Source organism: Protobothrops mucrosquamatus, unplaced genomic scaffold, assembly GCF_001527695.2.
Source record: "Protobothrops mucrosquamatus isolate PMUCROS unplaced genomic scaffold, P.Mucros_1.0 scaffold36, whole genome shotgun sequence".
Lineage (NCBI taxonomy): Eukaryota > Metazoa > Chordata > Lepidosauria > Squamata > Viperidae > Protobothrops > Protobothrops mucrosquamatus.
This window is the reverse complement of record NW_015386420.1, coordinates 740,797-766,225: the sequence shown is the minus strand read 5'-3', so window position 1 is coordinate 766,225 and position 25,429 is coordinate 740,797. Positions and strand designations below refer to the sequence as shown.

At 44.3% G+C, this 25,429-nt stretch overlaps 1 protein-coding gene across 1 annotated transcript; it reads right to left on the bottom strand.

Annotated features, from left to right (window-relative positions):
- Positions 1–420: 420 nt before the first annotated feature.
- On the bottom strand, positions 421–11,567 carry LOC107283401 (cytochrome P450 26A1). The gene is made up of 7 exons (XM_015811294.1): positions 11,376–11,567; positions 11,048–11,272; positions 8,227–8,523; positions 7,827–7,976; positions 3,731–3,865; positions 2,715–2,867; positions 421–806 (listed from the first exon to the last, which is right to left on the bottom strand). Exons 1-7 carry the CDS (start codon positions 11,565–11,567, stop codon positions 471–473), a joined length of 1,488 nt encoding a protein of 495 aa, XP_015666780.1. The 3' UTR covers positions 421–470.
- Positions 11,568–25,429: the final 13,862 nt, after the last annotated feature.

Sequence of the window (25,429 nt, the reverse complement as noted above, 5' to 3'; positions counted from 1 at the left end):
AGTTGAGTCCCTTATGGACCGCTCCCCATAAGCAGTTCACAATGGAGTTTTCTGGGCTATGATACTGCACTGGGTTACTGGGTTCAGGTTTAATTTTAACTGTGTCTTTTAACGTTTGTGTGATTTTGTCTTTTGACATGCTCTGAGACTTCATAATTGCAATGGTCTTTAAATGTCTTCAGAACTGTGCTGGTGCGTAGTTTCTCCAATATTTCCCTATAATTGCTTTAAAAAGTTTTGAACAGGTTTCTTAAATAAAACTTTATTTCTATAGAAATAAATTTATCCAGTTATGAACCCCAAGGATCCGCAATTATAATGTTTGCTTAAAAAAAACTAAGTTTAATATAAGAAACATTTTTAAAAGAACACTTTATAAATAACTATTATGACTTTATAAAGTTAATTATACAACATTGAACTTAAGACATTATAAAAAGCTGGTGTGCAAGCTTTAAATGGAATTAGTCTCAGCCTTTAAAAGTGGTAAATTTTGTAGGGAGATTGTCCGCTGGATAAACAGTTGGGCCGGTCTTCATTATTGGAGGTCCATTTAAAAGCTGCCAATCACAATTCCGAGCCAACTCTACTGTGAATATTTTGAGAAGAAGTTTGGCAAACTCTTTGCCCACACAGCTTCTCAAGCCTCCTCCGAAAGGAATGAAACTAAATCGTGACGCATCTTCTGGGAAAGGAGCCATGAAACGGTCAGGGTTGAATTCTTCCTTGTTGGTGAAAAGTTCGGCTACACTGTGGGTGTCACTGATGCTATATATAACATTCCAGCCTTTTGGAATCTGGTATCCCTATGAGAAACAGACAAGCCAGCGTTAGATGCATTTGCTTCGTATAACCAGCCACTTTATAACCTGTCCATCAATGCTTCCTAAGAGCATATGAATAATTGAACAACAAGTAGTTGAAAGAACCATTATAAAGATGATTTACCATTATAAAGATAATTTATCTGGAAGAAGAGGGCAATTCTATTGAACTAATTGTCTAAATATTGCAGCTCAGGTAATTCTGACATTTTATTTCCCCAATGCCTTATACTTTTGCAAAGCTTGAAGTTTACCCAGGTTACTGACCCCTGCACTTATGGAGGGAAGGTCAGTGGGGCAAAGACTGACATTCAATGATTACTGTTAGCAAGTATGATGTATACAACAGCCTTCTGCAGCTTGGCTGAAGGCCATGTTGACTGAGGGATTCCCGAAACTGCAATTTCAACATAGAAAGAGGGCACCAGGTTGAGATGATTGCAATTACTAGAGTCACATAGAAAGGTGGCCATTTGGAACTTTAATGCACTTTACTACAAAGGCATTGGAGAAGAAATTCCTAAGTCTCCAGGCTATACTCTAACCCACCAAGATTGACCCATGCCGAGAACCAAGCTTCTTTGTGTGGTTATTCTTCGGAACCGATTACTTTTTGAGAGATAGACATAATTTCAAGTATCACTTCCTAAGCACATACAGCAAGCATTTAGGAACTACTAAATACAAGTGAAGTAATCTGCTCAGAGGTGAATTCCTGGCTCAGTAGGAGGTGATACTCCATCCAACATGCATTTGTGTATGTGTGTGTTTAATTATACATAATGCTAACACCTCATTAAGCCACCTATTTGTCTATTCTTCATCAGTGAATGGATTGCCAATGCAGAAATTTATTCTAACACAATGAAACAAATTATGGAACCCTATAAGATATCAAACCAGTGGAGAAGAAAGTTTAAAGAAGAAGAAGAAAACATTCTAAAGCCTACTTAATGTGTCTGTGTGTTCATTGCAACACAATAAATATGATTTTATTGAATATTTCTATTGCTTTCCATTTGTGAAGTAGATTTTTGAAATCCCCAAGAAATATTTAGTACAGGGTTAGGGTTGTCCCTTCATTTAATTCCACAAGAATCACAAGCCATGATAATACCAAAACTACCATCTCTCTGTCAAAACTGACACTTGCTACCAGAATAGGAAAATTTGTTTTCAACATCTGCCCTACACTATTGCACAATGGACTGTAGGAGGAAAGACGTCTTTGAACATTTATTTTTGTTATAGTGGCAAGAGGCATTTATTGCCCAATGGGCTGAATATCTCTTCTTCTCCTTGTGATATAATGATATATTCAGCTTAGTTAATAACATTCTTAGTTAGTGCCTAAGCAATACAGGTGTGCACAAACAGATGAACGTGTTTAATTTTGTGCCCTGGAAATTTGGCTGAACCATTTCAGATCAGCCATGGTTCAGCACAACTGAAACATAAATTCAGTTCAGATTGTTGAGGCAAAACAAAATCTGAACAAGTACTATATATGGCCAGAACACTGTGCATTTCCTTCTTTCCTTTCACCAGATTGCAGCCCTAAATTTTCCCAGGGTCTTTCCTCACCTAAGCCGTTGTTATTAGCGGCCCAATGCTTATTCCCACTTCCTCTGACCCAGTCACTTCTTCACAGAGCAAATCCACTCATAGACCACAAAAGGGTCCCATTTCATTCCATGCATGAGCTGAAACATCCCAAACACCATCTCTTGATTCAGGCCATGGATCAGCCAAACAAGCTGTTCCATACATAAAATATTTCAGACCTAGAAGTATTAAAATATATTTTAAAATTTAAAAGTCTTTCTAAATCATCAGCCTTACACAAGAGATGCATTTAGGAAATCACAAACTTCGTGATCTCTTACTTACATTGAGCTCAAAAGTTTTGAGGGCCACCCTGAACCCCCCTGGAACTGGCGGGCTGAGTCGGAGAGTCTCTTTGACAACACAGCCAGTATATTTCAGCTGCTCCAGGACTTCCATTCCCAAAAGCTTCTCTTGACTGCAATTGCCCAACAATCCCTAGAAGCAGAGGATATATCATGATAAATATTAGAAGAGATGTAAAGCAGAGGCTGATTTGACTAATAGAAATTCCAAAAATATGCAGCATATCTCAAACAAGTAATTCGTGGAGGAAGAAACCCTCGCAGACTAAACCAAAACATCACCAGTATTTTCTGTGCACAAATCTAGTTTGATTTACTTTTTTTTCCCTTTGCTTCAGCCTTCCTGCTACATTGCATTTTTCTTCACAAGTGGAGAAGATTTCTCATTGGCTTTCCTGGAATACTGCAAAGCTATGTACACATCCAAGAGGCTAGATAGTATTGTGCATAATTTGAAAACAGAGCGAAAGATTCCATATAAATTGCGTAGGTTACTGTATTGTTTATAATTATTTGGTGGGATTAAGCCATCTATTTAGTAAAAAAAAACCTTGAATATATTTGTATGCATACACACGGTCCATGCTAAGGACCTTCTTTCAACTACAGAGGCCCCACTGATTATTTTGATGAAAACTGACTTCATATTTTTTTTACCATTTTGAAGCTGGAAACACACGACAACTGTCATTGTAAGCCCTAAATTTGGGCAGGTTATATTTTTGAAAGCACAAAGAAATCTCAAATTCCACTCCTCATGCCACATGATCATAATCAATTTGCAACCCTCTAAAGACTTAACTGTGACCCTCAGCCAATAAAAAGTAGTCATCTTGGATAAATAATATCTGGCCTGATTCAGTCCATGATTAAAATCAAGTTAAAAGGCTACAGCTACCCACTCCCCGGATCTGTGCTTTTTTTGAGGGCCGGGTCATTCTGCTTCATGCCCTGTCCAAGCTTTTTCCCTAGATAGACCTTGAAAGCAAGACCCACCTTCTCTTGCAATTCCTTTCTCACTTTTTGCAACACTTTAGGGTGAAGGCTGAGGTAGGTAATCAGAGATGTGGCTGCACTCGCTGTGGTCTCATGCCCGCCAAAGAGAAGTTCGGTTGCAGATTCCTTGAGCTCCTTTAGAGGAAGGAAACAAAGAAAGTGATCAGATTGTATTTTGCACGACAAGATACTTACGAGTCCAGTTCTTTGGGCATGAGAGTCATACCTAAACATCTGCAGGTGAAAGTGCTGTTTGGTTGGAAGATTCATAACGCTAGTGGACCTTTTCTTTAGATTTGTTGTCACCCATTCCTCCTTTCCATCCAGGAAGTAAAATAAACCTCCTTTCCATGGCTTCCCCTCCAAGAGCTTTTCATGGCTGATGCAGGTACCTTCCTCCTATTCTCATCTAGCCACATGTCATCCATCAATCAGCCTCAGAATTTTTCAGGCAAATTTCTCTCCATTGTACAGGTAGTCCTCAACTTACAACCACAATTGAGCTCAATGTGAGACTGTTAACTGAGCTTTGCCCCATTTTACAATTTTTTCTTACCACAGTTGTTAAGTTAGTTGTTAAGTGAATCTGGCTTCCCCATTGACTTTGCTTGTCAGAAGGTTACAAAAGGTGATCACATGACCCCGGGACACAGTGAGGTTTAAACAGGCAACGAATCTGACCCAGAAACTAGTAAATCAGTGGTCACAGTGAGATAATCGAAGGCCTCTAAGCACGTTCACACTAAATTCCCTCCGATTGGCTCTTAATGGTCAATCTTGCTCTGTACTGTTTTTATCTTTAACAAAAACACGGTGCTTGGCATCTCTGGTAAAAAAGCACATGCAACTCCTGCCCTGGATGTTTTCGTGTACAGGTAGTCCTCAATTTACAACCATAAAGGAGCCCAAAATTTACATTGCTAAGTGAGAACTTTAAGTGAGTTTTGCCCCATTTTATGACTTCTCTTGCCACATTTGTTAAGTGAGTCATTGCAGTTGTTAAATTAGTAAAATGGTTAAGTGAATCTGGTTTTCCCATTGACTTTGCTTGTCAGAAGTTTGCAAAAGGGGATCACGTGATCCCAGGACACTGCAACGGTCATAATTATGAACCACTTGCCAAGCATCCGAATTTTGATCACGTGACCAAGGGTCATGTGAAAAATGGTCATAAGTCACTTTTTTCAGTGCCGTTGTAATTTTGACTGGTCACTAAATGAACTGTTGTAAGTTGAAGACTATCTGTACCTTTGTTTATAGGAACGAGCCACAAATAAGGACATTTTTCCCTGCAACCCATTTCCTGCATTCTCTTATACACCTCCACATTTGCAATTCCTAGTTTAAAAAATGAAGACAAGATAGATATGCCTAATTATTACCTAACCCTTGGGATCCCTTAAAGAGAATGTAGTTTAGGGCAGAGGTCCCCAACCCCCAGTCCGTGGACCTGTACTGGGTCGTGGCCTGCCAGCAACCGGTCCACACAAACAAGCAAAGCCACATCTGCAGGATGTAGGCAGCACACAAAACCATGCACCCTCCAGTCCGCAGAAAAACCTCTCTCCAGGGAACCGGTCCCTGTTGCCCAAAAGGGTTGGCATTGAAACAGGGACTCCAAAAGAAAAAATTAAAACTAATAGACTGCACTCCCATTAAATTTCATGCTGGTTCTTTCTGTGACAAATGATCCACTTATGTCTAAGGACTGATAATGTCAGTCTGGTTTTCCTACATATAGCATTCTACAGCCAAATAGTTGCACTAACTATCCCATAATAATCAATTCTTGCAATAGGATGGTCTCTCTCTCTCTCTCTCATACACACACACACACACACACACATTGTTCCCCATGGTTCTTCACTAGGAGAGGAAAGAGAGGACTTGGTAGTGAGAAAATTACCGAAGTCAGAGACAAGCTCACCACTTAAAAATGAATTGCAGTCTAACAGATCTAAAAGATTACTTTGTTCTAAATTAACTTTCTGCCCTCAATTATGGTGGAAAACTATGTCCAAGTCAAGCTGAAGAATTGAAGGCTGCCTTATCGTTTATCTAAGGCAATAAAATCTCTTGGGCCAATCCTGACCTTACTTAGGAATCCTCATTGTGAATAGCAGTGGGGGATGAGAGAGAGAATTCCATTGGGGATTTTTTTTCTCTCCCAATATGATGGCCCTAATCTGGTTTAGATCTTCACATCTCGCTTGGCCTTCAACTGAATGCACAGAGCAGAAGGCAGTTTCATAGTCGGAGAATCACGCTTGCAATATGGAAAGGCTAAGAGCAGGATTGTAAAAATGGAAGTGAAGATAGTAGAGATTAGAAGGGGAGGAAAACAGCCAAGGAAAAATTGGCCAATAGTGAAGATGTTTGGATAAGCCAATGGTCATTTGAAAGTAGAAAGGCCACAATCTGTTTGGAATAAGGAAAACGTGAATGTAATGGAGTGCAATTGAATGGCAATTCCATTAAAGATACTGGGGAAGGAATGTTGGAGGCAGGGATGGGATAAGGTGGGTCAACAAAGAGGTAGAGAAATTATCATTGAAGATTATATAGTCCTTGATGGAAATGAAGCACTTGCAAAAAAAATAGCTTCCTTTTTCATGTATTGTCCATGTAATTCTTTTGCCTGAAAGTCTGTTTGGTCACCTGAGCTCCCACACCAGCTCTAAACTGGGACAGTTTATACCTACATTTGTTCACTGAAGTTTAGAAATAGGTGTCACTAGGGGAACTGAGGTTTGTCTCCAGCCTGCTCCCCTCTCCACATGTTTCTCCAGGAGTTCTCATCAGTGAACCTGACATCACAAAACGCTCAATCAGTATTCCTTAAGTGCTCGTATTGATTGGGAAGCACATCTTCCAAAACTTCCATGTCTTTTAATATAATTGCAAACATTTCAGGACCATGGACTTCCTTTTTCATAGAAGGGTGGGGTTTTTCCATGGTTAATTGACCCCCATAGACCAGGGGTCTTCAAACTTGGCCCTTTTGTGACTTGTGGACTTCAACTCCCAGAATTCCACAAGTCACAAAAGGGCCAAGTTTGAAAACCCTTGCCATAGACTATTAAACTGGGCTCATGGTCACTGAATCATAACCAGCCATGCATCTGTGTTGAAATAATAAGTTAAAGCAGGGTTGGTTACTATTCACTCATTTCCCACCCACCCCCCACCCCCACCCCAAAGCTCTAAGCAATGAATTTAAACTGAATTCAAGCAACTGAAAGCAACGTCGCATTATAATCCTTTTCAGATTGGGAACCATTGTATCCTATAAATACTAAATTAGAAAGAATGCAAGTTATAGAGGGCTTGTTTCTGAGAAAATGTGCACGTGATCACCTAATGAACATCAGCACAAAGTTGAAGAAAAACAAGAGAGCAAGAAAAATCTAGGATCTCTGCATGCTGAAAATCTTGGCACATAGCAAGGAGTTAGGTTTTCCAGGATTGCACTTAATGAAAAAAGCCCATCAGAAGACAAGCAACTCCCTCTTCTGGACTTTAGTCAGGATAAGAGCTATTTCAAAGCATTGAAGTGAACCTGGAGAAAATACCGTTTTTGAAAAGAAAGAAACAAACATCTACATCTGCTTCAGGATTAGACCTCTGGAAATACATACATCCAGTCATCTGATGGGAAACTAGAATTGCCAGATGCACACAAGGTATCTGTAAAAGTCAGTGGGTATGACTTTTACAATTACAGGAATAGAGAGAAAATGTTACGTGATGCTCCAAAAAAGAAATGTATCTTTCTAATTAATTTTCCCACCCACAATAAAATATAGGTTTTCTGGATCTCAAGCCTACTATGGCATTTCTATACCTGGAGGAAGTTAAGTCTCCATTACTTTGGGCTCTGTTGTGCAGCCATGACAGCTATATTCTCCTTCAACCTAATTTATAATTAGCAGATATCCTGAAGACTTGCATACAATACAAAATTATTTTTCCCCAACTCAGTGCCAGCCAAACATCTTTTCCTGTTTGACCAAAAGGAGAAACTACGCAGAACAGTCACCCGCCACTTCAAAGAGTTGGTCTCTGGAGACTTCCAGACAGGTGCTGAAAGACTCACCTGCATGTTGAGCTGTTCTCCTCTGCTTTGGGTGTGCTCTATCAACAGCTGCAACACATCTTTATAACCATTGGAGGGCTCCTTCTCAGCCAATTTCACTCGAATGATCTCTTCAATTTTGGCATGGATGACATTCCGTGCTTTCAAACCCTGGAATCAGAGCAGGATTGTTCGAGTCTTTATAATACAGGACTGTGTTCATGATCTGAGAAACACAGCTTTTCCCCTAAAGCAACTTTGGCAACTTTTGAGACTTGTGAACTTCAATTCCCAGCTGGCTGGGGAATTCTGGGAGTTGAAGTCCACAAGTCTTCACGTTGCCAAGGTTAGACATGCCTGCCTACAGTAGTTCTATCCCATCACCTAAGTTTATATAGAGAGCCAAACTTCACAGCTTTACCTTGTATAAGCCACTGAAAGGCACATAAATTGGCAGGGAGAAAAGGTTGCGGATCATCTCTTCAAAGGTGTCCACCAGCTGCTGCTCACTCTTGGAACCTGCCTGATTGGGCTGGAATCCCAGTAGAATGCGCATTGCAATCCGGAACATGAGGCGCTTAACTTCGGGGTAAACCAATAGGCAAGAGCCACTAGCAGAACTAACCAAGAGCCATTGCTTCAAGCAAGCACACACCTCCTCCTGGATGACTGGGGTGTAATGCTCCAAGGCTTCCCGGGAGAAAGCTTTCATGATGACCTGAAATGGAAAAAGGAGGGATTATTATTAATCACCTCAGTTTGGTGAAAGTTTGGAGGCTACAGCTGAATTATTAAATCTATCCAAAGTCTCCATCAGATGAGTGGTATGTGGTTCTCTTTCATTTTCTAAAGCTGGACTAATTTAATCATTTAACATGTTTCTTAAAGAGGCAGTAAAAGCTTCAGTATGGTTAAGAGAAAAACCAGCTGAATGCACCTTCAGAATCCAAATGGCTTGAACAATGAAATTATAACCCTGAGTTCATATACTGAAATGAAAATCCAGCTGAACTCAAGTAGGCTTTTTCCAAATCAATGCAGCAAGGATAAAACTAGATGTATCTAAGGAACCTAGGTGACTTCAGGAACTAAAACCAATAATAATGTGTTGTCCTTTTTAAGGGAATCATTTATGTCCCAAAGAGCAGTGGTTTGTTTTGAGCTAAATAATTGATTTTTCTAAGAGTAGCTAACATGGATTTGGCTTTTTATAGGGAATTCAATTCAGTTGAATCATTTCTGAACTCAGAATCCAAATTCTGAACATATTTGCTTATCACACAACTGCATTGGTGATCTTAGGTTCTGGGAGGTGGGAAATAAAATAGATCCTATATTTGTCTATTTTTCCAGGACCTTTCCCATGGGTGAGGATTCTTCCTCAAAACTAACCTAAAATGCTATCTTCTACTCCTTGAGCCAAGAAAAAAAATCCAACATAAATTGAATTGTTCCTCCTATACACACACAAAATTCCCAATCTCTGTTCTGCCAAGGAAATTAGGCTCACAAATGGTGCTATTTCTTATATACCTTCTTACATACCCCCCCTTTGCAGATCAAATTAAGAAGAGGGATTGGTGGATTTGTTTCTCCTACTAATGGGGAAAAGAACGTACCAATCTCTCTCCCTATGGTATCATGGGGTTCATTTAAGTTGGTTGTTTTGAGAGATGGGCCCTTTTAAGCCAAAATGGACATGGAGATCAGTGCCCAGTAGGCAGAGGGAGGAAGCCGATACAACCAGCCTAAAACAGACAATAGGCGCTAGACAGGACCCAATGTATCACCAAAGCATGCCAGATAGAATCAATCACAAAAATTGCATTTGGGATAAGATGCAGTAAGCCATTTTAAATCCAAACATCAACAAGTGACTTTAGATATGAATTGGGGATGAGTTGAAGGTAATATAACAAGGACATTATGGAAAACATGTTGCCAGGAGATGTGTATGCAAATAGGGACAATTTATCCATTCATTCCTGAGACAGTTCAGGATAAAGCCAGCATAAAAACTGTCCCCCGTCCTTGCTCCACTTTTACTTCATCATCAGGACCCACACTCCTGATCACACCCACAAAGATCAGCTGACCTCATCCTTAAGATAGTAGACAATAAAATCTTACACACCTTGAAACTGTAATGTGAAACTGGCTGCAAGGGAGAAAAGCTTTTGTTCCTTTGTGGCCTCTACTGAAAAGGTTTAGCAAGATCCATATTCACAATATCTTCTGCATGATGTATCTGTGCAATATTCATGCAACTACATTGTTGATTAATAAAAGTTCTCAGAACCAGCCTGGGAGAATTTATCTGCCATCAGACAAAAATCTCAAAAACATGAGATTGCATCACTAGATGGACTAAAAAGGAACAAGAGCCAAGAAACTACTACTTTAAAATTGACACACCTCTGAGGAGAACTTCAGCAATTTTCCCCAACCAGGACAGAGAAGGTCAGTGTGGTCAAGATATGGAGACAAAACTTCTCTCTTTTCAAATCTTCTACAACTGCCAGTGAGCAGAAAGCGATTACATGGACTTTTGCCCTTTTTTTTTGGCACATCTTCCAACCACTTGAAAGGAAAGGAAATACTTTGGAAAGGGGGGGGGGATTTCATAGTAAGTCTTAAGGTATGGTGGTCGGGGCGCCAACCCCTCTTTATGGCCTCTAGATTGCCCCCGTTGCTTCTGGAAAAGAGTTCTCAAAGGCGCCATTCATTTTATTGGGGCCTGTTTTATGGGGAAGGACCTTCCCCAGATGCGTTTTAAGGTACTCCTCTGGGGTTTTCTCTTCCCTTCTTCCCCCTCCTTTTAAAACGCGTCCTACAGCCCGTTTACTCCGAAGCAGGCCCGTCCGATGAATACCGGGACTTTTTTTTTCTTTTGGCTAAAGTTACAAGCTAAAACATGCATCGCACACATAAAAACTGGGGTCTAGCCGCTCTCCTTAAAACTTCACTCGACTTCAGTGTAAAGGTTTTCATCTAAGACTCAGGTCCCTTGGTTGTCCCGCCACAATCACATACATACATACATACATACATACATACATACATACATACATACATACATACATACATACATACATACATACAAAATCCATCTCCTCTCTCATAATTAGGAGCCCAGACTCCGCGACGAACCTTCCTCCGTCTGTAAGATAGCGGCCGACCTCCTTTTCCCACGTGCTAAATCCCGGCCGGACCAGGGGAGATCCGTTTTCCAACCCACTCACCTTCTTGCGGTGCTTGTGCTGGCCGTCGTGCAGGCTGGAGAGGCAGCCGGAGCCCAGGATGATGCGCACCGAAGCCGGCCAGTGCACGGCCACCAGCCGGTGTTCACCCAATAGGATGTGCCGCACGTTCTCCACCCCCATCACCCGCACCGTGGGCCTCCCGAAGAGGTGCGTCTTGTAGACGCGGCCGTATCTCCGCCGCTTCATCGACAGGAATTTCCGACGCTGGGGAGGAAAGGGCGAGCGGCGGAGTTGAGCCCGGGCGCTCGGGTCGGGTCCCGCTCCCCCAAGCGAGAAGGCGCGGTGCCCGCCGCCCTCCTCGCCTTACCTGCAGCACCAGCTGGAGAGTTTCTCCCAGGAAAGGCAGCCCCATAGTGCCCGGCGGCAGCGGCAAGGGGCAAGCGGGATCGCGGCCCCGCAGGCAGTAGCAGTGCCAGAGTTTCACCGAGGCCAGGCAGAGCAAGAGCGGCACCAGGACGAGGGTGCCCACGGCGCTGGCCAGCAGAAGCGAGAAGCCCATGCTTGAGCGGAGGCGGCAGCGGCAGCAGCGGGGCACCTGCCTTCTCCCTCTCGCCGAGCGACGGAGCGCAAGGGCTAAGCCCCGCTTCGGGGACCCCTTTTATACCCATCCTCGCCCCCAGGTCGCTGCCCACTTTACCTTGGTCCGGACGATCAATTAGTTCATCCAAAGTTCAGCTTTAATTGCTGCTGGTGGCCAGCAAGCTCCGCCCCATCGTTTCCTCGACCCCGCCCTGCCCTGGCTTCAAGCTTTAGCGGGGGTTGCGCCCTCCCGTCCCCGCCCCTTCGCCAAACCGCGGGCCCGAAGCGGGCGAGGTCTCCTTTCACTCGGGCCCGCTAACAGCTCCGGGCGTTCAGCTCCCGGCCCTGGGATCCGGGTCCTGGGGGTGTGTGGATACTCCTTCTGAAGAATTAAAGGGAGCTCTACAGCTCCGATCCCAAGGCGGCTGTTCTGGAACCCGTCCTCTTTACACCTGGAGAAGTCGGGCATCTCGCTCGAGCCTCAGGGCTGCGTGGGAAGCAGGTGCGGCGGTGCGTTCGCGCGTTTGCTCGCAGGATCCGCCGGTTCGGCCTCGCCGTGCCATCCTCAGTGTTTCGACCCCGGAGTCCGCCCTCTCTGATTTCTGGCGGCGCCTTGCAACTAGAAACCAAGCCATAGGAACAGCGACTAAACGAGGGACTGGCAATCCAAGCAGAACAGGGTAAAGCTAGCAGCGTTGATTCGGAATCTACCGCAGTCTCTTATTCCCTGGGGTTCACACGTTCTGTGGCATGGTTTGGGTTGGGCTTAGCGCGGGTGTAAAACTCAGCCAGTTATGGTAGATTTAGGGTTAAGCGAGATGCGTGAACCAGGTTAATACGCATGCGGGTTACACAGCCTTAAAGCTTATTCCCGAAATAGAATAACTCGGCGAAAAATGTGCTTGCGGCCGTGCAGGGCTTCTTCCGAATAAACGCGCCTCAGGATTGTGCAGAGCAGCGGAGCAACCAGGTTTTTCACCCAATTAAAGGCAAGTGATTCCGGCCATCCAAGGGCAGCGCGGCGGTCCCTTCCTGCTCCTCGTTTGCTCAAAAGTAAATTCCTAAATTCGACGGAGGGTCTTTAAAACCTTTCCGACAATTGTCCGCTTCTGTGCAGCCCATTAGCAAGACGCCCAGTTTTTCATGTTTTAAGCGGCAGCCTACTGAATTCAACGAGATTTATAGCAGTTTAGCTAGCCAGCCAGTATAGGGAAAGCTAATTTGAGCTGCAGTGGTTGTTTTAGGGTTCCTTTAGTCTCATTTCAAGGCCTAGGAGTTTTGCTTCGATTCCTCCCTGGAGAACCAGCTTCTCTCAAAGGCGGTGGGGGCACAAGCCAGGCTGAGCCGAATTTCAGCTGGTTGGGCATAATAGACCACCTTCGGCAACTGAAAAGCTCTGATAGATATTTTTTCCTAATCTCATTGAAAGTCCTGAACCTCGAACGAGTTTACTCTGTTCACGCAAATTAATTTTCTTCTGGGTATCCAAAATTTATCGCACTATAAACTAACCAGGTTTATTCGCAAAACAGGTAAGCCACAGCCAATCAACCAATAAACAGATTTATGCTGGTTTGTGACCACAATAAAGCTATGATTTGATTAAAAAGGCTGAAAGCGTTCTGGAAATGCGCTGTGAGGGTTTTCACCGAATTGGTTAAGCGTGCTGAGCAACCGAAGCCGCTGTCTAGACGCCTTTTCTCGCACAGTAAACGTTGAGACCGTGGAGTTCCAAATTATGTACTGAAAAATAACCAAGTCCTGGAAAGTCGGTTCCTTCCTTTAGTTTTACCAGCCCCTGTGATGCAGCCCAGCACAAAATGAAGACTCGTGTTATATAAGAAAGGAAGAGCGAACCTGATCCGGGCATTTCTAAATAAATAAAAAAACCGACTGGACACTAATCGTCAATTACAGTCTTGACCAGCGCTCGGTCCGGTTTCCTACTAACCCCATTCCCTCCTAGCTTCCCAGCGCCGGCGTTCCGGAAAGGCAGCGGGACTGCCCCAAAGTCACCCAGTGAGTTTCACGGTTGTAGGATCCGGATCTCCTCGATCAGAGTCCATCCCTGGCTGGCCCACATTCTTAAAAGTTACATCCCTCTTAAGTATTTCCCCCACTCGAGAAGTTGCGAAATTCCTCTATGAATAATAATTACCTGTGAAAACCCTGAGCGTTGCTGGCAGCTAAATTGTTGGCAATTTCCTTGAGTCAAACTATTTGGATTTAAAGTCACCTTCGCCGCCTGCCTGCCAGCCTGCCCTCGGGTTTTCCAGCCTCTCCCTCGTTTGCGTTCTGCATGATATGCAGAAATGCAATTTATCCCAATACTTTTTCGGGCATGGAAATGAAACGAGGAGCGAGAAGGGTTTGCTGGATTCCGGCCTGCTGTTATCTAAAGGCGTATGCCGTTCGCGAGTTAATCTAGTTTCACTTTGGCGCCACAAGGTCCATTTGGTTTCGCTGTTCTCCCCTAACACCTCAACTTGATGAACCATGTTATTGAACTGGGAACTTTGCTAAGGTCTTTAGCCGTTCTATTAATTAGAGCCTTCCACACCTTCTGCAGAGTGGAGATTTTGTAACTTAGATGATCAATGTTAGACTTCTCTACCGTTTTGTCCATGACTACTTTTTAACCACCACCTATGGGAGGTTTCATCATTTCTCCAGAGACTAATCTGAGCTTGTTGTCTCTGGAAGTTTGTTCTTCACCGATCTATGCAACCTTCTGATGCGGCTATGTAAATAATTAAGTAATCAATAATAAGCTTCATGCGATTAAATTAGATCGGTACTGTTAATCCCCTTCCCCTCGTGGCTCTGGTGGGAGGGAGATATCTGTAGGGGTCCGCTCCATCTGGCTTCAGATTTGATCTGGTTTCGAACCAAATAGCTGCCACACATATTGAGATCGAGTCGGCCAAGTTTTGGTAGCAGTCCCTCCCTACCGCATTCATACGCATCGTCTCTCGGTCCCCATTCTTGCACAGGAGAGCCTTGGAAAAAGGAGAGTACGGGTGTCCATTAGATCCGGATCTATAGGCATACCTTCACCTGATTGGCAAGAATTTGTGACCACCAGCCCCCTCCCCAGAGAGATGGCCGCCTAAACTAGAGAACAAGACTGGCGTAGTGGTTAAAGTGGTTAAAGACGGTTGTAGTTCTGCCCGAGGCAAAAGCCAGCCGGGTGACCTTGGACCCACCACTCTCTCCAGCCCTAGGAAGGAGACTACCCGAACCCACTTCTGAAAATCTTGCCAAAAGAAATGCAGAGACTTATCCAGTCAACCAGGAATTGACGAAGGCAGAAACAGAAATAAAATTAGATGGCTAAAATCTGGAAGTGTAAGACACCCCCCCCCCAGGACGACTGAGTTTGGAGCAGACTTGGCGCTCGTTCGCCCGCCCCCCACTTTTTCCTCTTGGCCAACGTCCGTCAGGAGTGGCTTTTGGGGTCAAATCCCCAGCTCAGGAGGCGCCCCAATCCCGCCGGTGGGCGCTCCTTCTCCACCGCCTAAGCCTCTCCCGTGCTGAGGAACGGGCCGGCCTTCGGTCTCTTCCCCTAAAAGTAATCCTTGGCCTTCAGTTCACCTCACAAACAGGAATTTATATTTACGTTCGGGGGCCTGCGAGGAAGAATCCGCACCACCAGCAAAAAAGAGATGCAGCAAATCCTCGAACTGGCGAAGCGCTGTTAATCGCAGGTTCAACCGCAGGTCAGCGAGGGGGAAAAAAAGGTTAGGGTGGCCAAAGGTAAACACGCGCCAGCGCCACGGCTTCTCCTGGGCCCTGACTGGCGCGGGCGGGCGGGAAAAGGTGCCCCTTCGCCTTGGCCCCGCTCGCAAGCAGCCCCCGCTCCTCCGTGCGGGCAGAGCGGCGCTCAGCAGCCTCATTTCTGTGGGAACGAGGACCGGGAAGGCCGAGGGAGGGGCCGGGCCGGGCAGCGAGGCGTTGGGCTCCAGAAGCCAGAAAAGGCCCACTTGAGAGAGCTTTTGGGCGCCTTTCCGGGCAACTCAGCCTCGGGCTTCGCCGGTGAGTGACGAAAGGCCCGCAACAACCCAGACAGCGGGGGGGGGGGGGGGGAAGGAAGAGGAGATTGTGCAGCCAGCGGCCTGGCTGTCTCCCCCCGACTTCCCCCAGAAGTCGGTTTCCCACAGCTGAGGGCGGTTACACCGGCACAGCCTCTTTTCCGCGCGCGCCCTTTCCACCTGTCGACTAGCCACGTCCCTGCCGGCAGCGGCGCACGAGTTCACTCTTTCGATCGGGGCGGGGGGGGGAGGCTTTACCAACCCCGGAGGCGAATTGGAAGCAGCAGCCGCCGCCCTTGGAAGATCGGCCGCGCAATCCGTGGCGCGCAGCCTTTAGACTTGTGCCTGGGCGATCCAGCCTGAAGGAACAACGCCGCCCGGAAAGAAGTGCGGAAGAGCCGCGGCCTGGACCCAACGGGCTCCATCGGGGCTGGACCTCTCCCCCCTCCTCCCCCCCTGCGTTGCGAAAGCTGCCACGTTCTTCGCTCACCGCCCCCCACTCTCCTCCCCAGCCCCGCAGCCGGGCCTGACTTCTGCTGGGTGGCGCTCTGAACGCGGCCAGGTCGCCGGCTTCTCCTCGGTGTCGGCGCGGGCTGTGGCTGCCTCGCCGCGCAGAGTCGTTCGGCGCTTCCAAGGCGCCTCTCTCGGGCGACCCTCCCTTCCCCGATCGCCACCGCTTTTTCCCTTCCAGAGAGCAGAAGCCAAGAAATCCGCGGTCGGAGAGACTCCCTTTCCTCGCCGGCGGTTGTGTATGGGGGGGGACCTCGGCCTGTAGTCCGACAGCCGCGGCAGGAGAAGAGGCGGCTTCCCCCCCCCCTACGGAGCGGGTTCGCCTTTGCCCTTCACTCGTGCCCCAGAGTCGCGGCCTCGGCCTCGAGGGATGGCTGGAGAAGGCGATCCAAGTGGAAAGGCGGCAGGAAGGCGATCTAGCAGGCAGAAGTCCCTTCCTGGCGCCGAGTGAGAAACGGGAGCTCGTCCTTCTCACGTTTCAGCGGAGATACTTGAAACGGGGCGGGTTCGGCCATCTGGTCTTCCTGGTTCTTCTTGTTATTTACACCGATCCCCCAATTCCGGGGGATTTTGCTCCCTGGGAAAAAAAAGCGAAAAGGGCTAATTAAGGCTGGGGTTAAGAGCCAGAAAGGGGGAAAACGCGTGGGGTGACTATTCTTCTTATTCCACAAACAGAACTGAGGAAGACAGCAAATCTAACATTGGGCATCTTATTTTTTTTAATGGACAAAGAAAATCGAAAATGGGCCACGGGCTCCTCCAGTTTCAATAGTGCTCAGTTGACAGAGATGGTCGGGCAACAGCCTCAAATCCCCGCAATCCAAGTCAAACGTTTGGGGGACAATTAATGGTCAGTGTAGCGTGAGGATTGGTGTCGGTCTGAAACGAAACAAGTTTAAATCCTCAACCTCCAAATCCGAAGGGTAATTTTCGCCCACATAGAACCTCTCCTATAAATCTGCTTCTCCGGGGTCCTTCGGTAGATAAGCGCCAAAAGAGGAAAGGGGGGGAAACCTGCCGGCCAGAAATGTGCCAAAGAAAGCATGTGGTCCGGGTCTCTTCATAGTTCATGCATCATTAATCGCACCAAGACGCTCCAGCCCTTTGCATTAATTGCTCCAGCCATTCCACTCTCTGGGAATTGGACACCCGGAGGCGCACCGCACCGCCCGGCCTTTGACACGTTTTACACCAAATTGTTCCACTTTTCTGGGACTCACTCCAAGTGAAACTGCACCTCTCTCTGAGAGAGCTTGGCCTCTTCCGTGGGAAGAGGAGACTCCTGGTGGTGGATTAACTCTTCACATCCTGAATGGTGCCCAGAAATGGGGGAAAGTCTCTTCACGGAAAGTTTTTTCCCCGAGTTCGCACCCCCATTCTTTTGGGCAAATGCTGGTTTTAATAGGATACCTCTCAGCCAAGGGACACCCGGGGGGGGGAGTACACCCTCCTCTACACACACCATGCTTCCTAAGGAGGGGGGCGGGGTGCCTCTCGGACCGGAAGGGCATGTAATACTTTCGGAGCGAGAGGAGGGAATCGGGGGTGCTCTTGAACCACGCAATCTTATTTCCCCAAGTTTGCTCTTTCTTTGCTGGCGTTTAAAGCCCGCTCTGCGCCGCCGCGCCGCCTGACCTAGATAATCCCAGCGCCCCGGCGAGGGGAAAGCCAACGGGATCCCCGCTCCCTCCCCCCCTACATGCCTGCGCGCCTAATGCCGGGGGGGGGGAGACGGGGAGACGGATGCCCCTTTGGCAGGGCGCGTCTGCGGTTTTGCAGCGGCCAGAAAACAAGGGCGTGACCCCGGGGCCCTTGGGCCTTCCCAGGCGTTGACCTGCAGGCGACCTACAGCCCGGACCGTGACACTTGAATGAACCCTGCCTGCTTCTTCGCCAAGTTCACTGTCTATCAAATAACGAGATACGGAGGTCTGAGCACCGTTAATTGCCACAGGAAGCCTTTATTATCTCCGCGGCCCTCTTGTTTTATGTGCGTCGATCCCGGGGTGGCGGTGGGGGAACCGGGGGCTCCGACGGCCACGGAGGGAAAGGGATAATTAAAGGCATCTTGAAAGGAGGTCAGTAAATGAACGGCCGAAGACGAACTGCTGGCGAAGATGGCAAGTTAACCGTCGTTTTCCGGGCAACCTTCGGGGCTTTGTACCGTACAGGAGATGGACGCTGCACTTGGCGCTTCTCAAAACGCCTGCGAAATAAAGTAACCTTACCGAGAGCATGCCCGCTCCCCCCTCCCCCCCCCGTAAGGCCACGTTTACTCTAGGGTCTACTTTTTTTACAATAGAAATTAAATAGAAGTATTTCAGGTTAAGCGTTTGCCTCTTGGTTAGCTAGACTCATAAACTGTCTTCAGATTTCTCCAGAAACAGAGCAACAAACCTGGTTGACGAGCACTACCTCAAAAGCGAAGAGAGATATTCACAAGTTTTAAAAGCGCTAATTAATCAGTTCCGTGCTTTTTTGCAGATTGGCGATGTAACCTTTTGTATTTAAAGTGCCAGGACTTGTTTTCACAGGAAATATTTCAGACATTCAGGCAATGGTCACTTAAATGCCCATTTCTAAAGCAGATTAACATATTTTACAAAGGGATTCAAATTGGATCTGCTCTACTTTTTAATTTGCCTTTAGATATTCATTATGACTACTTTCTGCTTTCAATTGAGGTTTCCAACAATATATGTAAACCTAAAACCACCATCTGTTTTGCAAGTTCCTTTTAAGATGTGATTTAATGACAATGAAATAATTCACAGTGAATGAAAAGCTGGGATTTTTTTTCCTCCTACATCACATCTATGAGACTGTGAGTTAGCTACATGAGGTATTTAACTTATGAATGCATAAATGAACCGAACTTATTGGGAATGGGGGTTTGCAAGGCACACTAAAGTGCATGGATTGAAGTTGAGCATTTAATGCTACTTAAGATTTGGTTGGCTAGTTCGTAGCTCAGGGTGTTGTAGAGAAACAGCAGCTCAATTCAACCTCTATGTGTTTAGGGTAGATGTACATTAAATTTTTTCAACTGATAGATAGATCAGCTTATTTTCTTAAGACTGGCTGCCTCAAGACCACACCCCAGCCTTAACCAAAGGAGCAAGCTCCACTCAACTGGGCAGGATTTATTTCACTAGAACAGGGATAATTCTGAATTTATAATCATGAAGAAAGGGAAAATCCATCATTTCAGTCTTTGCATTTTCAGAACACAGGTTTAAAATAATATTTAGATTTTCAGGATGTGACTAGTTTAAAGGAAATTTCCTCACCTTGATTTTGCCCAGATGTATTGGGGTCTAGTGACTATGAGTCTTCAGCTAGGCTGCCTGCAGTGACTGATGGAAAATGTGGTCCAACATGTCCCAAACACATGAATGGCCTCTCTACCCTGAAAAATACAAATACAAAGCAAGGTGTGCGGTGTCACTGATGGGAAATGTAGACCAACATGTCCCAAAGATATGAATAGGCAGTGAGGCAAGGGGGCTTTTTTACCCGGATACATACAAATACAAAACAAGAAACATGATGTCACTTTCTTGCCCCTTTAAAAAGCTATTTCTTTGCTCTCTTTCATCCTAACCTGGGTTTATATTTAAATTAATAAGCTTGAGATGTGGCTTGAAATTAAAAGATATAACTAGAGACATAAGTAGGTTTAGAGACCAGCTTTGGGTGTTCGAATCAAAAGTCCTTTGATTAAAGGGGAATCTTAGAACTGTAACATTGCAGCACTTTAGATGCACCAAACAGAAAGTTATGTTAATTAAAGTTAGTCATTGACATTTGGCTGTTTTCTTTCTTTCAGCTGACCACAAAGATTTACCTTAAAGACAAGGTCAGGAGGGCAGAAGCTTCTGGTTCACTTGAAGGTCAATCTGCCAACAGTATTTAACTCAGCATTATAGTGCAACTTTTACCCGCTTTGATGGGGGAGAGGAAAGAAAAGGAGAATTACCTTACATACAAGCAGCACCTCCCTTAATTCGGAAGTCCTTCCTGATCATTGGAACTGTCCTGCATTCAGACAGGAGAGTTCATCTATGGCTTCAGAATCAAATAACAGATGCAATTTGTTTTAAAACCAAACCGTGAAGATTCTGGCTTCCTCCTTTGCTTTAAAACCAACTTTTCTTTTGAAGGTTAGAAGGATTTATTTTACAAAGCAATCTTCCTTTCCTTCTCTTTAGGAAAAAGAGAGCCAGGGACGTATGAGAACTCCAGGGAGTGATTAATCCAGTGAATTGAAAAAGTGAATTCCTCTATAAATGAAATCTAGGGGAGAATTTGGGTAACAGTGGCCTAAGTCAGGAGGCCAGGTTAATGTTAAAACTTTCAGACAGGCAGCTACCCAACAGATCAAGTGATGTGGATTAGAAGCTTAGGACATATACAGGGAAAGCTTCACTTTCTGAATCTCTTGCCTTTTTATCATGGTTGAAAGCATGAAGCTTTCATGAGGAAAGAAAGGCAATTCTAGCAGGACAGATAAGGACATTTTGTTTAAGAAGTTATGGGCTAAAGGAAAATCGACTGTCAGCATCATTTTCTAGCTGCAGAGTTTAATCAGTTATGGTCTCTAATGGACTCAGCTCTGAAATGAGAAATTTATGAGAGTTTTTTCCCCCATGTGCTGATTGCTTTAATTTTAGTGACAGGGAATCTGTAAATACTGGCTTCAGGCAACCAATAAATAACTTGGAGTAAAGCATACCATAACTGCACAACAGAAATAGTAAACCTTTGAAATTTAAAGATTTGCATAAGATTCTAAAGATTTTTTTAACCCTGAAAATAAGTTTTTGAAATCTTAAACTAAAGAAATCATTGACAGCTAATATGTCTTAGATATGGTGATTCCAAAACAGAGAAGTTTGTATGTTTTTCTTTGAAATTTGACTTTAGAAAGAAATAGTGATCCATTATCTATAAGTAAAATACAAATGTTTAAAAATTGCAGAGGAGAATCACCCTGGTGACCTGATGACACTGATCCCAATAGTAATTGGGGAGGCACTGACAGTCAAATATCTATAAGGGATTAGAAGCAGGGCTGAAATAAAGCTTATCGTCCATTGAAACCTGCCTGTTTTGACTTTTAAACAGGACCTTTCCTTTTACTTTGCATATTTCACTTTGAACCTTATGCATTTAAAAACAAAACGGTTTAATCATCTGCTTTTCCTCTAAGCCTCCTAAATATAACCATGTTTACTCTTGATAATTTGGAAGAGAATTCAAAGTCTTACATTGGCATCAGGGGAACCATCCTCCCAAGATTGCTTGTGTTTTAGAAAGGCACCAAAAGAACATAGCTTAACTGTGTACCCAATGAATTTCACGTCTGTTTGGGTAGTTGAATTTTTACTTTTTTTAAGTAAAATTGTGGTGAGACCAATTAAAAATGTATCTATTACATAGATAAACAACACCTCCCCTGCCATGAGGCACTCTCTTGCGGACAGGCATGTAAAAAAAAATCCCAGATGGTGGACATGAATGTGCAACTGAAACTCTGCCCCTTTTTGACATGCAACATTTCTCTGTGGACAGATTTGTAGGCACATCACACAACCATGTCTATCTAGTTCAGGGACAATAGAGGATAATCTCATATATCCTGTTTGAGGGAAAGCCAGTACACCTCTCTACATGGAAGAGTGAGAGGAGCAGGGACAGCACCATTTTGCCCCCAGCTGATGTCTCGAGTCAGCCTGGGAGCAAAATAGAAAATTAAATAATTGCTTGAAACTGAAGCAATGCCAATCCTGACACATAGTTTGGGTACAATTCTGTCCACTCGGGTGAAGATGCATACTGAGAGATCTTCAAGTAGTACCATCCGTTGATTTGAATGCTCATTGTGAATAGCTTAGTTCCACAACTAGGATGCTCATGGCCAGAGCTTCCAATTTTCCAAATTTAAATTTGAATTTAGGAAGATTTCAATTAGCAAAAAACTCCCACCCCCATTCAAAATGTTTGGATGAGTCCATGCAGTTTTCTTGGTATGTTTTTTTTGAGTAGTTTTCCCTCACCTCCTTCCTAAGGCTTAGGGAGAGTGACTGGCCCAAGGTCACCCAGCTGGCTCTGTGTCTAAGATAGGACTACAATTCATGGTTTCTAACCTGATGCTTTAACCACTACACCAAACTGGCTTTCTAAAAGAAGAAATAGCAGAAAAGTGAGCAAGGTTTCACCACTGGCACTGTCTAAACTATTGAAATATAGTAGTGAATTAAAAGAACATGTTCTATAGGACTTAGGGGTGACGGAAAATGCTGTTCAAAACATTGGAAAGACAGCAAGTCCTGGAACTATAATGCAAAGAAGTTATTTGGGTGTCCTTCCCCTCCAACGCTCTAGGTGGTGCTCTACAAACTCCAGCCTTTCCCCCCTTTAAAACATACCCAATATCTTCTGAGGATGCTACAAGTTTCAGGTATTTAATTTTGTTGTTTTAACTGGTGAGGTTATCTTTGAGTTCTATTTTCCATGCAGGAGGGCAAATATATCTCCCTTATTTCCTTTTGTTTAAATGATGTTTGGCTTGACAAAAATTAAAGGCAGCTTTTCCAATGTTCAGTAAGGTAATTTTTGAGTAAATTGCTGTTTCTTGCAACATTGATGGGCTAAGTTAATGGGAATGCCTCACCACATGTCCACCTCTCATTTTAGATGAGGGCTAAGCCTTCAGGTCTATTTGAGGGACCAGCAGACCACAAGAGAGAAAAGAGCACAATACCGAAGCTCCACTCCTTTGGATTCTGACTCTCCCCAATGTCCCTTCAAGCCCAGTTTTAATATTTCTTTGGCTAACAGTTTAGCAGATAAATATTTGCCTTATCAGGCTTTGTGCCAGGCAGTAAATATTTTAAATAAATGCAGAGCAAAAAGAAGTTCTGACAGGATTTATTTCTGAAAGGCCTTTCCTCCCACATCTTTTACAGAATTTTATTTAGCAATAAATTACTTACAGCAGAGTTATTCCAGATAGTGATAACTAAAGTAGTGGCAGTCTGGTGATCAAAAAAGGGTAGCTGAAACACACAATTATCACAATCCATCTGATGCATCTGTACACTATGTGACAGGACAAGCAATTTTTGCAGACCAGAAACTGTGCTGGGTAATGGTGTGTCAGATGACACCAAGTACATAGCAATATCACATAACTGGGTTTATTTAAAAAAAATGGCAGTAAAACTTGTTGCTGATTTTCAAGAGGTCAACAACTTAGTTTTGGTAAGATGGAAGAGCAAAGAGAGAGGCAAACAATGGCCCGGGCAGCATTAAACACGCTGTTTGAGGATATTTCCTTTTATGAAATGCACCCACTTTAAGACAGACACTGCGAGCTATAATTCTCATCCATTGCCAGCACAATGGCATAATGTGAGTTCCAATCTAACCCATGTAGAAAGCATCAAGCTGAAATTGATCTAGATTAGAAAGCTGCATTTGGGCTGCACCACATTATTCTTTCAAGTAGGGGGAGCTCACATAGTGAAAAGCTGATCTCCAGATGATCCTGTTGCAAGTCAAGTGGATACAGCTCTCCAATCCAACTTTGCATGCTGCATTACCTTAGCCTACTGTCAACCATCTTTGCTAGGTTTGGCCATTTTTTGTTTAAAGTCTCTGACTTCCACCTGCTTCTTTAGAAGAATATAATTTTTTGCTTCACATGGTTTCTCTTATGTCCATCTTCTCTGTTCTTTTGTAGATATTGATTTAGATTTTGGGATCTATGAACAGGTTGCTTTCCTTGGCAACTTGTGGTTGAAAACCCACTTCTTGGCAAGACATCAGCATCTTAAATACTTGGAGAGAAAAATTAGTTCCCACAAATAGGATTAGAGAGAGGAATTATCCACACAGAGTGTGGACCTCTTCTGTAATAATGCTCCCCATAGTTTTTTAAAGCCAATTCTTAGCCCAGCTCAAGAGCAGCATTTGTCATTCTGCAGGTATTACAAAGTGCTTTCCTAAGCAGTTGGAGAGGACTGATGATTATTAATGGTAGTTTAATATCATTCCCACAAAACTTCTAGTTGCTCATTATGCTACAAGGCAGCAAATTGAAAGGCTAAACATTTTACTACAGTGTAAGCAGGAGGGTGGGAACCAGTGATCTTCCAGGTGTTGCTAAACTAGAATTCCCAGGATACCTCACCATGGGCTTTAATGGTTTGGGCTCATAGACAGCTTAACAACATCTGAGGAATCAAAGTTCCCCACCCTGGCTTAACTCACAGACTAGAGACATCATGAGATGCATGGAATTAACCTTAATTTGTCAATTATATATATGCCCAAGTGGCAATAAATCCATAACTAATCCATAACCGCACATGCTATAAGAAATCATGTTACTCTTTTTATAACATTCTTGCTTATTCTTACTACAAAAGCTAATATAGCTGCCCCTTTGGAAACTGGATATGTCAGCAAGCCATCCCAGGTCAAATCTCAGAAATGAACCACTTCATATCCCTTCAAATGTAATGTTTTTTTTTTCATTTTGCAAAACCCAAAGAAGAATAAAAAGCACATATGATTATGAACCAGACCTAAAGACATTCTGTCCATAGTTTGCTTGACAACTTAGTATGCCAACACATGGGTAGCTTGCTTAATTAAAATAAGGTGAGGCTTCATGTCATAATCAGGCTGTTCACAGTTCAATAGTACATGTGCCATTCAAGCAGAATTTCTCCTGTTCAGTTCCAACTGTCTCCATCTAGGAAAGGCTCCAAGTTGAATCCATGGAGAGCCACTGCTGGTCACTGCCATTAACACTGTACATTGGAGTCATAACAGAAACTGGAAAATAAATCTGTTCCAGAGCTATCTTGTCTCCTTGTTTACAATGCAGAACATGAATACATTTCATTATCTTTAAATACAAAAAAGCCATCCTGAAGCAAAGTCAGTTTCTGATCTATTTGGTTCCATTTCTTTTGTTGGATTTTGCTTTGTCAATGCCTTTCTGATGGGCCTTCTGAATTTTACTTGGAACATTTTCCATGCTGAAGGCAACAGAGCTATGTAGGTTCTCTTCCTTCAAAAACAAAGCAGAGCCACCTTGTATGGAAGCAATGGAGCCACTGTCTTGTTCAGAAGCTGTGACGAGTCCTGAAGAATCTTCATAGGGCAGACTAGATCATGGATTCCCAACATTTTCACTGTATCCCATTTTTTGTTTGCTTGAGGTATATATACTTAATCCTCGTGTAGAACTAACATCAATGCCTCTACCGCTTTTTTCAAGATATTTA